The following is a 13,169-nucleotide window of genomic DNA, read 5'->3' as shown; positions in this document are numbered from 1 at the left end:
ATAGTGAATAACCCTGTACAATTCTCTTTAGAAGCAAATAAAAATTGCTGATAACAGCATATTTCTACTTACCAGGGATATTCGGTATTGGGCCTATTTCCTACTTCCATACCGGTATCCAATACCTTCTTCGGTCCGCCGATATCCAGTCCTTGTTTTTGCCACCAGGCGCAACTAACTAATGATCCCGTGGAAGCATTAATGGCAAGAATCCGAGCCGACAACACTGATTTATCGGCGATAATTAGATTTTTCGATATAGCATCTTGCAAACCTGCAAAAATGGTTTAATTAGCGTCTCCATAAGATTATACAAATTTTCATGAGTTTATCAAGATCGTCAATAAAGTTTTGTAGGAATTTGTTAAAAAGTTTGAAACTCGTTTTAAAAAAAAGTGTATTACTTTAATAAGTATTTTAGGTTGCTCATTTTTATAAATATAAGATTAATACGAACGAAAGTTTTACTTTTAATATAAACAATATTAAAAATAAAACTTTATTAGAACTAATCTTCCGGTTGCGCCATTCGTGGCTTCTAAAATTTGCAAGCCAACGAATTGCCGCAGCTAAGAATGCCGAGGGAGATCTACCAGGTTGTATCTCACTACCCGCCTGTCCAGCACGGTAAAACTCGAACAAAGATTAGTTCCCAATACTCAGAATAGGAGTAGAACTAATAAAAATTATAAAAAAAAAGAATGTGTGTGTACTTCGTACGCACGTAAGAAGTTATACTTCTATTATATGATTTCAACGAAATCAATATACTTTAAACAGTTTATTTTTATTTTATTTAAATATTAAACTTATTTTAATGCTTACTACTTTCCAAAAATAAAAAAAAATAGGAATGGTCCGGATTTGAACCCAAGATCTCTCGATCTCTAGCCGAATGCTATACCAATAACGGTACTAGCTCTGTGTGTATATAGGGTGAGGCAGATAACTCGCCTATTAGAAATATATCGAGAACTAAAGGCAACAGAATTATGAAAATTGGAGTGAAGATGATCTATTTAATGAAAATATTTTCACCTATTTGCTACTTCCGGTTATACCGGAAATTGCTTATAACTTCGTTTTTTTTAAATGGGACACCCTGTATATTTTTACATTTTTGGATTCTCCTCGATGTCTTTTGTCTTAAAATAAGAGGTTTTGTAATATTATACAGGGTAGTTTAAAAGATAATTACATTTTTTCCTAAATTTTGTAGCAATATTCACACCAGGGCCGCTGCTACCATGTGTGCAAAGTGTGCATCGCACACGGGCGGCCGATTATAGGGGCGGCCAAAAGCAGTCCACTGATGATAATTTTTTTTTAAAGAAAATAAATTCAAAAAACAAATAGTAATGATTCAGATATTTCTATAAACTCTAATATTCCAAACAATCTTAACAAAAATGCCAGAAAATAGTATGTATTATATGAACTGCCCTTTTGCAGTTGTAGTCATAAAGTAGTTCCGGGAATGCTTTTTAATTCAAAGTGGCTGGCGGTTTTCGGACTTTAAGGATATTTTTATCTACTCCGTCCATATGCGAATTTTTCAAATTCTGAACATTTATGATTTGTTAAGAGAGTACGACACGACAATAGGACACTTTCCGAGAATTTAGATAAGTGCTTGTTAAGTTGCTCTCATTGAGTAATAGAAAAAGTCTTTTTTATTTCCCGATGGTGTAAAAAAATCTTTTTTATTACTCGATGGTTGCTCTGTTATAATATTGTTCCTTTATGCTTATGTATGATTATAGATGGGTTATAGTTCAGTCTAAGTTGAGAATTTGATGATTTTAGACACGCTTTTGATAAACGATTTTGTTTGTAATAGATATATAGGAGTGTGCCCGTTTCTTTTGCACACTACTGTATTTCAAATAGGCCTTGATCCCGCGTGCTAAAAAAAAAGTTGGTTAATAGCAAGCTGAAAATTTGTTAATAGCTTAACGGTGTCTAGTCGTGCAAACTTTGATGTACGGGAACACTGGAACAGGGGAAGTTTTAGGTGTGGAACAGTTTAAAAATTTGGAACGTCAAAATAGAACATCCAATTGATTTGTTACCCTTTCATTAAGCTCTCATGCAAAAATCAGACTGATATTACTAACCAACATGATTCCTGTCATTTGACATGTTCTTCGTGTTTCACTCATTAAAATGCCCAGTTGGTCATAGACACCAGTCTGATTTTTGCATGAGAGTTTAATGAAATGGTAACAAATCAATGGAAGTTATGTCCGACAAAATACATGGAACGTTTTCGTAGTCTGACGTTCCAAATTTTTAACCTGTTCCACAATTAAAACTTCCCCTGTTCCAGTGTTCCCATACATCAAAGTTTGTCCGACTAGACACCGTTAAGCTATTAACAAATTTTCAGCTTGCTATTAATCAACTTTTTTTTGGTACGCGGGATCCAGGTCTAAAAGTAACGTCGGGATCAGAGCAATTATTTTTCATATACTCGTTACGGTTACGATGTATCTCCTGCACATTTCTTTAAATACGAGTACCTATGTTGAAACGACTAAAGTGTTAAAAGGGGGGCGGCCAATATTAAGTTGCACACGGGCGGCCAACACTTTAGCGGCGGCCCTGATTCACACCCTGTAGAATTGTAGCAGTTTGACAAAAAAACTCTGTTTTAAATGGTTTTTAATATAGTCTACTATTGTTAAGAATTGTTAATATAGCTTATATTGAAACTTGGAAAGAGTATTCTCTGAGTTTTCTTAAATGGAACAACCTATATTTTAGTATTGTAATGAAATGGTATTTTACGATACTTTTTTATATTTATTAAGCATTCCCTATACCTAACTTCTTTTATTTGTGCTTAATTGTTAATTGGACCAAGAATCTTGATTACGTAGTTATTTTGATAGTTCAACCATTATTGCTAATTTTAAGGATCAGTCTAGATTAATCTGTATTCATTTCCGAAAAATTATTTGTGATTGAATATTTTCACGGCCAACCTAATAAAATTTCACGTATTTTTTGTTACAATTAATATTTGGCTTGAATCACCCATAACTCACAATTTAAAGCAGTTAGGTATAGGGAATGCTTAAAAAATAAAAAAGTACCATAAAATATCATTCCCTTACAATACTAAAATACAGGGTGTTCCATTTAAGAAAACTCAGAAAATACTCATTCTGAGTTTCGCCCAACCCTGTATACTAAAATTAACAAATGAGCTATACTAACAATTAATAACAGTAATAGACTATATTAAAAACCATTTGAACGTAAATAGAGTTTTAGATGTCAAACTAATACAATTCTACAGAGTGTGAATGTTGCTACGAAATTAAAAAAAAACGTAATTATTTTTTAAACTACCCTATATAATATTACAAAACCTAATATTTTAAGAAAGAAGACATCGAGGAGAATAAAAAAATGTAAAAATATACAGGGTGTCCCATTTAAAAAAACGAAGTTATAAGCAACTTCCGGTATAACCGGTAGTAGCAAATAGATGACAATATTTTCATTGAATAGATCACTCTTCAAAACCCCTTTATTCCGATTTTCATAATCCTGTTGCCTTTAGTTCTCGAGATATTTCTAATAGGACTTTTATCTGCCTCACCCTGTATAGTCTCGAACATAATGACAATTCCCGGTAACAAACAGACGAAGTGAAGTATAATAAATATAAATGTTTTAATAATACTTATTTTACTCCCGAGGAAGACAAATCCAAAGACACATAAATTATAATAAATATCTTTACTAAAAACACTAATATATTTTTTTCACACCTTTTTTTGAAATGATATATTTATACATAACTTGAAAGATTTAGCAACTAACGCCATACTGTCTGTGTGCGCATGCGCGCAGAATAATAAAAATTCACTCCCAATCGCGCCTATAGAAGTATAACTTCAATAATCATTTTGTTGTGAACCGAAACAAGAGCCTTCTTACTTTAGTGAGTTCAGAGAGCGCCAAAAGCACTCTAACTAGTTTCTACCCTTAGGGTTTCATCAGAGAGCGCTTATTTGATTCTCCCTGAACAACTAAAATTCAGGCCGCCAACCTCGGTCCATAAATGAAAGATCATGATTACATGGATGCCGTAGCGACAACGAAATGATTATTTATTAAAACTATAAAAAGTTAGTAGCTGTAGTTGGCTGTATACTTTCGATAAAACAACGTGGAATGAAGTAAATACTTATGTTGTATATAGGTATATGAATTTATTAAAATTCTTAAAATTTATCTATAAGGGAGTGGAAGTACAAAACGTTTTCGGTCAAACTGACCATCAGCAGTGTAAACGTCTAGTGTACAAGTAATTGTAACTAGCCACTTCAATAGGTGTAAAAACCTCTAAATCAGCAGTTCTCAAACTTTTTCAGTCATGTACCAACTACAGTTCTTTTATTATTTTTGGTACCACCTATATGTTTAGATTGTATTACCAAGACTTACTAAGTACTACTATTTTAATTTTTTTGTGTGTTTTGTGTACCACCTCAAATAGTGATATGTACCACCAGTGGTACATGTACCACAGATTGAGAACCGCTGCTCTAAATAACATTATTGCTACATTATATGCTATATAGTAGTCGACATTAAGTCGATGTCTTAAGATTATGAATATCACATGTGGATGTATATCATCCTTGCTCGGAAATTACACAAGGTTGAGTTGTGCTCGGTTGCAATTTCCGAGCAAGGATGACATACATCCACATGTGATATTCATAATCTTAAGACATCGACTTAAGGCCGACTACTATATAGCATATAGTTGTCGGTCTTGACGGTCCAGTTAGCTGGGGCTCAGTCGATCGACAAGTTTAGTGGATTTGCGATTTGCGGTCGCTGGTTCGAGCCTCAGCTAGGTCATGAAATTTATAAAAGGCCAACGCCGTAGTATAAAACTCAATAGAGTCTACGGCTTGGTCTGGAATAAACTGGCGTCTGATCGGCCTATGGAGGAGCGGTACGGGAAGGGATAAGGGCTTCCGGCTTGGTGATACTCCTCCATAGATCCCTACCGAAGGGCGTTGACGCCTAAGAACGGTGTATACATTCATGTAGCAATAATGTTATTTAGAGGTTTTTACACCTATTGAAGTGGCTAGAATTACTTGTACACTAAACGTTTACACTGATGATGGTCAGTTTGACCGAAAACGTTTTGTACTCCCACTCCCTTGTGGATAAATTTTAAAATTTTTAATAAATTCATATACAGAAGTGTTTACTTCATTCCACGTTGGATTATTTATTATATAAGATTAATGTACAGGGTGTCACTGATATCTTTATATAGAAAAATCTCTCGTCAGATTGTTTGTTTACAATGAAATTTAATTAAATTTTGTGAAAGTGTATTGTTTGGTCTAACTGTCTAACTTATGCGATGGCATATTTTTTATCCCAATGAAAGACCCTTACTTTTTTAATAATTGTAAATTCAAATTTTTTTATAAGAACAAAGATATATAGATTTTATAGATGTATCCGAGATGAAAATAATAAAATACTAGTTCACGAAAGGGATGTCAAAAAGAGATGGAGAAAGTACTTTGACAGCTTATTAAATGAAGAATTTGACAGACAGCCTGTAGAGTCAACGGAGACAGTAGCAGCAATGGTCACCAAAATAACCAACGAGGAAGTGGCTCAAGCGCTTCAAAAAATAAAGAAAGGAAAAGCAGTAGGACCAGATGATATTCCTGGGGAAGTATGGAGAGCATTGGGAGAGACAGGAACAAGGTACTAGCAGGTCTATTTAATAGAATTATGGAAGTTGGACAAATGCCAGACGAATGGAGAAGCAGTATACTGGTACCTGTTTACAAAAATAAGGGAGATATACAACAATGTACAAACTACAGGGCTATAAAACTGCTTAGCCACACCATGAAAATATGGGAAAGAGTAATTGATAGACGAATACGTGAAGAGACCGAAATATCCGAGAATCAATTTGGATTTATGCAGGGTAGATCAACAGCAGATGCAATTTTCATTATAAGGCAGTTGATGGAAAAATACAGGAGTAAAGAAACAAACGCTCATATGGTATTCATTGATCTTGAGAAAACATATGATAGAGTTCCTCGAGAGATTCTGTGGTGGGCACTCAATAAGAAAGGAGTCCCTGGTGAATATGTAAAGATTGTGAGGGATATGTATGAGGGAGTAACTACTAGTGTTAGGACAGGTGTGGGAGAGACTGATAAATTTCATGTGAAAGTAGGATTGCATCAAGGTTCTGTGCTTAGTCCGTATTTATTCTCATTAGTTTTGGACCAGATAACAGCGAAAATACAGGGTAACATTCCATGGTGCTTAATGTATGCTGATGATGTCGTGTTAGTAGGAAATAGTGAAAGAGACTTAGAACAAAAACTGGAACAGTGGAGACAAGCTCTGGAGGAAAAAGGTTTGAAACTTAGTAGGACAAAAACAGAGTATTTGGAATGTTCATTTAAAGATGGAGCTACTACAAATAAAATGGTATCTTTGGATGGTGAAATGATTGTAAAAAGCAATAGTTTGAAGTACCTAGGATCGGTATTACAGAGTAATGGAGAAATAGATGGAGATGCATGCAGTAGAATTAGGGCTGGATGGATGAAGTGGAAAGAAGCGGAGTGGTGTGTTGTGTGACAGAAAAATTCCAATGAAGCTGAAGGGAAAATTCTATAAAACAGCCATAAGACCAGCTATGATGTACGGAACTGAATGTTGGACAGTGAAAAAGAAAGAGGAACAGCGAATGCATGTGGCGGAAATGAGAATGCTTAGATGGATGAGTGGAGTGACAAAGAAGGATAAAATTAGAAATGAGTATATTAGGGGAAGTCTAGGTGTGGCACCAATTGATGCCAAAATGAGAGAGCATAGGTTAAGATGGTTTGGTCATGTTCAACGTCGAGACGTTAACCACCCAATACGAAGAATAGCTGAAGTGCAGATTCCTGGAAGGAGTAGGAGAGGAAGACCAAAGGAGACCTGGGGGGAGACGATAAGAGAGGACATGTTGGTAAAGGGGATTAACATTGATATAGCCCAAGATAGAATTGTGTGGAGAAATGCAATTAGGGAAGCCGACCCCGCATAGGGATGAGGCAAAGAGAATGATGAACAAAGCGAAAAATTGCGTCGGGCTCAAAATTATCAGTCGCATCACTATTCTAGGCCCAATAAAAAATCTCACAAGCTTTTGCGGCGTTTTTCTTTATTTCATGTAGATGAATAGAATAGAAATAATATGCAATATTGTCACTGAAAATTATACAATTTTATGGACAAATATTAACATAGAGTCAGAGTCAAGTAAATTCTGGATCTATTCCATAATTGCTGGTAACTAATTTAGATTCTTCAACATAGATTCTTCTGATTTTTTGAGAATCTTCTAGAAGCCCTGATATATTTTTAATCTTCATATCCGTACCATACCCATTCTCTGACTCCCAGAGAATGGGTAACCAGAAGCAAAAACAGGAACGAATGGAGGAAAATGGTAGAAGATGCCAAGTCACACAACCAATTGTAAAACGAAAAAATGTTAATGCGGATTGATCCACCGCGACAAACGAATCGGAAGAGCCCAAAGAGGGCGGCAATCGCTCCGCTAGGAGTGTAGATGCCATGATGATGATGATATCCGTACCATAGTATTATCTGACTGCACTGTAGTATTTGACTCCTGTGATTTATTGCTGTTAAAATTTTAAACAAAATCGATTAAAGGTCATAATATTAAATATAGCCGAGTATTAATTAAATGCATTATGGGCATAAAGTGAAGAGCAAAAAAAAAAACGGGAAAAATTACGTCTTTGGTCTGGTCGACGCCAGGCCCCTTACATCGCCGGGCCCCGGTAAAATGTACAAAATGTACCGGCTGTACCGCCCTCTCGGCGGCCCTGCTCGTCAATTATCGGCGAAAATGAGTTCAATTTTGTTATTCTGAGGATTTTAGGGTCTCCGAAAAAGAATATGACGCCGTAAGTGATCTCCGGACAATCTGGTGCCCAGGGTACCTACTATTTACCTCGTCTTGTGGAGTATTCGGCAAAAAATTAGTCAAAAATCATTATTTGGGGGGTTTTGGGGTTCCTAACGACGAATATGACATCGGAAGTGATCTCCGGAATATCTGGTGCCCAGGGTACCTCGTCTTCTGAACCTTTCGGCAAATTCATTAAAAAATTAGTCAAAAATCATTACTCGGGGGTTTTTGGGTCGCTGACGACGAATATGAGATCGGAAGTGATTTACGGAATACCTGGTACCCAGGGTACCTACTGTTTACCTCGTCTTCCGGAGTTTTCGGCAAATTCATTAAAAAATGAGTCAAAAATCATTAGTCACGAGATAAACAGTAGGTACCCTGGGCACCAAGTACTCTGGAGATCACTTTCGATTTCATATTTGTCGTCAGCGACCCCAAAAGACCCCTGAGTAATTATTTTTGACTAATTTTTTAATGAATTTGCCGAAAACTCCCAAAGAAAAGGTAAACAGTATAGGTACCCTGGCCACCAGGTATTCCTGAGATCACTTCCGATGTCATATTCGTCGTTAGCGACCCCAAAAACCCCACATGTATGATTTTTGACTAATGTTTTAAATCATTTTTGCCGAACACTCCACAAGACGAGGTAAACAGTAGGTACCCTGGGCACCAGGTACTCTGTATCTTACTTCCAATGTCATATTCATCGTTAGTGACCCTAAAAACCCCCCGAGTAATGACTTTTTACTAATTTTTTAATGAATTATAATGACGAGGTAAACAGTAGGTACTCTGGGCCCAGGCACTCTGGAGATCACTTATGACGTCATATTCGTTTTCAGCGACCCCAAAAACCCCAGAGTAACAAAATTGAACTCATTTCCGCCGATAATTGACGAGTTCTGAATTTTTTTCATTGTCTGTTTGAGATGCACTTTAAGAATGCATTTTTTGTATGCAATTTTTCAATATTATATCATGGCTCGGGGTCACAATTTCCTGGCGCATTCATGAATCGACTGCAAAAAGAATTATTGAGATCCGTCTTGTCGTTTTTGAAGTTACACTTCTTTAGACACGAGGGTGAATTTTTACATTCCCTGGCGCATACGCACACCGACAATATGGTATTAGTCGCTCAAACGTTATACGGGATCTGATTGGGTGTTAAAATCATCTGTCAATAATTGTTCAATATGGAGATTATGGATAAAAAAATGTTGTGTATATTAGTTTTTATTGTTGTGATGGCAGAGAAAAAAGCAAGTTTATAATTGTAGTAACTTTTTAAATATTTTTTAAAAGCGACAGGTACGTAATAATTGTAAATGTTTCAGTGTCCTAATAAAAAATTACATAGGTACCTACCCATTTGGAAAATTTAAAATGAATCTACCAAAATAGTATGTAATGCTTTGATTTACATAATTTGATTACCATCAAAATTTCTACCGATATTCACCTAATATGTTGTTATTCCACAAAATATTCCTTTAATTCCACAAAAATCAAACTAATTTGATTAAATTCATATAAGTAATAAACAACTACTGTCAAAAATTTTATGGTGTAAACGTTCAGTTGGTGTATATTCCCACATGACAGACACGCGAAGGTGGCGCAATGGGAAAGCACTTCGATTATCGATCGACGGGAAGTGGGTTCGATCCCCAATGCAAGTTACTATTTTTTTATTTTTTTTATACATTTTATGATTGTAAGTATGTTATTATATAAAATCCACAAAGAAAAAGAAATGTTTTTCCTGTATTTAGCTGTATACCATCAATCACAAAATTGGAAAAAAATCCTTTGTAAAAGGTATAAAATTTTTTATTAAAAATCCCTTTAAAGGGCTACATTACAACAAAACGTTTTCGATTTTTTATAAAATCATCATCAGTGTTAAGATAAACTTGATGCTAGCTGAGCCACAAAAGAAAAATATTAGGGTAAACACCCTTTAAATATCACATTGATGCGTTATAAGTGCATACTTTGAAAAATTGCCTTGTGATGGTTACATGGCAACTGTGATAATGCCCTATGGTAATGTATATCCAAACACATGGGATCCAAAATTTACTTGTTTACATACCGATGACTTAATGGCAAATTAAGTTATATTATATTATATAATTTTTTTTAGAAAATACGTATTTAGTTAAAATTTTTGGCAACAATTGTTCAAAAATCATTTCTTTGTGGCATTTTTCAATGTGTTTGTGTGTCTTTTATTCTTTTTTTTTTAATTTTTGGTATTGTTTTAATAAAAATTTTTGGAAAGTAGTAAGTATTAAAATTAGTTTAATATTTAAATTAAATATAAATAAACTGTTTAAAGTATATTGATTTCGTTGAAATCATATAATAGAAGTATAACTTCTTACGTACGTACAAAGTACGCACATTCTTTTTTTTTCGGAATTTCAGTGCTTTATTGCTTCGACTACACATCATGTTTAGACAACATGTAAGTAAAATAATAATAAACTATTTTTAATGGGAAATAAGCCACAATTTTACCAAAAAAATGATTTTATTAACGTTTCGAAGCCCAAATCGGGTTTCGTTGTCAAAATACAAAATACTACTAAAATAAATAAAAATGTTGTTGCTAAGTAAAAAAAATTCTTCTAATAATTTATTTAATCTGACTCATTTATATTGGCAATTCAGACGTATATTATACATTTTAAAGTAGAAGACTTTAAAATGATATCGCCAATATTTATGAGTTGCGTTCCTGGGACGACTTTACTAAAAGATAGTTCATTCGATTACATGAAATCAATTCCAACTCAAGAATATCCGTCACAAAAAAATCATAGCATGTGATCTGTCTTTAAAAAGACAACCAAATACAACGATGACAGTAAAATTCTCGCGTTAGAGATTCCATAGTTAATCACGAGGGAAAACCAGGAAAAAACCTCGTGATACTATCCCGACATCGTAAGTATTTGGTCTTACATTTATAGACAAGGCGGAAACGGCGGGTTCGTTGGGAAAAATATTCCCATGAGATATTTTTGCATAATCATATTCGTGAGACATCCCAGAATAAGGTTCAAGAAGTCGCCCACGTGAAAAGTGGGCCAAATTTTTTTAACAATTTTTTTTATTCCAATTTTAAAAATCAGTATTCCATTCTGGACAAAAAAGGTATATTATAATTTTTCCCTAAAGTTGATCGTTTTCGACTTATAAGCAATTTAAAATTGAAAAAAACGAAAAATGGCGATTTTCAAGACTTAATAACTCGGTTAAAAATTATTATTATGAAAGTCAGAAAGTCACTAAATCAAAGTTTAAAGTCTCCACTACATGATCCTGAAGAAATCTGTGTCATTAATTTACTACTAAGCTGTTATTTTTAATTAATAACAATGAGCGGTTAGATCGTATTGGCGCGGTTGTAAATGTGAGTGCGAGTAAGATGCACAATTGGACTGCTGGAATGGCTTCTCTCTCGCACTCAGCATTTACAGACGCCGCATACGTGCATGGCGCTTATTAGTATTACTTAAAATAACAGCTTAGTAATAAAATAATGACAAAAATTTCTTCAGGATCTTGTAGGGGGGCTTTAAACTTTGATTTAGACATATATTGACTTTCATAATAATAACTTTTAACCGAGTTGTTAAGCCTTGAAAATCGCCATTTTTCGTTTTTTTTTTCAATTTTAAATTGCTTATAAGTCGAAAACGATTAACTTTAGAGAAAAATTATAAGAGATCATTTTTGTCCAGAATGGTCCAAAAAATAAAAAAAAAAAAATCTTCGGGCCAAAAATATTGATTCTTGCAATTTGATTAAAAAAAAATTGTTAAAAAAAAATTGGCCCACTTTTCACGTGGGCGACTTCTTGAACCTTATTCTGCGATGTCTCACGAATGTGATTATGCAAAAAAATCTCATGGGAATATTTTTCCCTTCGAACCCACCGTTTTCGCCTTGTCTATTAATTTACTTTCAAAAAACTAATACCAAATTCTGACTTTAATATGTTTAAACTATAAATAATATTAATAATATATAGATATACAATAAGTAGTACTAAAATATATCTTTTCAAAAAACTAATACCAAATTCTGACTTTAATATGTTTAAACTATAAATAAGTTTAATAATATATAGATATACAATAAGTAGAACTAAAATATAAAATCTGTACTAACTCGATATGTTATTGACTTACTAATCGTGGTATTTTCTTTCTATTGACTTCCTCTTTCAGTATGGGTAAACACATCCTACTGCATTCTACCGAGGAATTTGCGACACAATTAGTTTCATTTAGCATAATTAGAGCCGCTTCTTTGATTTTTCTCTTTTTACTATCTGATTCTTTCAAGACTATACTTGAATCTCTCCACTGAACTCTATGTTCATTATCCCATGCGTGTTGACATATTTGAGATCTATCAAATTCTCTATTTTTAATATAAGACTGATGTTCACTTATTCTAACGTTCAATGGTCTTGATGTTTCACCTAAATAAAATTGTTCGCATTCACAAGGTATTTTATAAATGCAATTCTTTGTTGTTCAATGTTAGGTTTAGTTTTAGATAGAATAGATCTCAATGTGTTTGTTGTTTTGAATGTTGTTGAAATGTTGAATTTATTTCCTATTGTTTTAAGTATTAATTAATTTCCTATATTTTTATTTATTTATTTCCTCTAATTATGCTAAATGAAACCAATTGTGTAGCAAATTCCTCGGTAGAATGCAGTATGATGTGGTTACCCATACTGAAAGAGGAAGTCAATAGAAAGAAAATACCACGATTAGTAAGTCAATAACATATAGAGTTAGTACAAATTTTATATTTTAGTATTACTTATTGTATATCTATATATTATTAATATTATTTATAATTTAAACATATTAAAGTCAGAATTTGTTATTAGTTTTTTGAAAGTATTGTAAGACCAAATACCTACGATGTCGGGATAGTATCACCAGGTTTTTTCCTGGTTTTCCCTCGTGATTTACTATGGAATCTCTAACGCGAGAATTTTACTGTCATCGTTGCATTTGGTTGTCTTTTTAAAGACAGATCACATGCTATGGTTTTTTTGTGACGGATATTCTTGAGTTGGGATTGATTTCATGTAATCGAATGAACTATCTTTTAGTAA

The 13,169-nt window shown here is 33.8% G+C and overlaps 1 protein-coding gene across 2 annotated transcripts in view; it reads right to left on the bottom strand.

Moving 5' to 3' along the window:
- The window catches only part of LOC114331767 (probable G-protein coupled receptor CG31760), a 923,592-nt gene that overhangs the window by 301,682 nt on the left and 608,741 nt on the right, over window positions 1-13,169 (bottom strand). For both annotated transcript variants that reach the window (XM_050659675.1, XM_050659676.1), the window contains one exon: window positions 73-274. In XM_050659675.1, the coding sequence (XP_050515632.1) occupies window positions 73-274 (202 nt within the window). The remainder of the gene's footprint in view (window positions 1-72; window positions 275-13,169) is intronic.

This window comes from Diabrotica virgifera, chromosome 8 (genome assembly GCF_917563875.1).
Source record: "Diabrotica virgifera virgifera chromosome 8, PGI_DIABVI_V3a".
Lineage (NCBI taxonomy): Eukaryota > Metazoa > Arthropoda > Insecta > Coleoptera > Chrysomelidae > Diabrotica > Diabrotica virgifera.
This window is presented reverse-complemented; position numbering and strand designations above follow the sequence as displayed.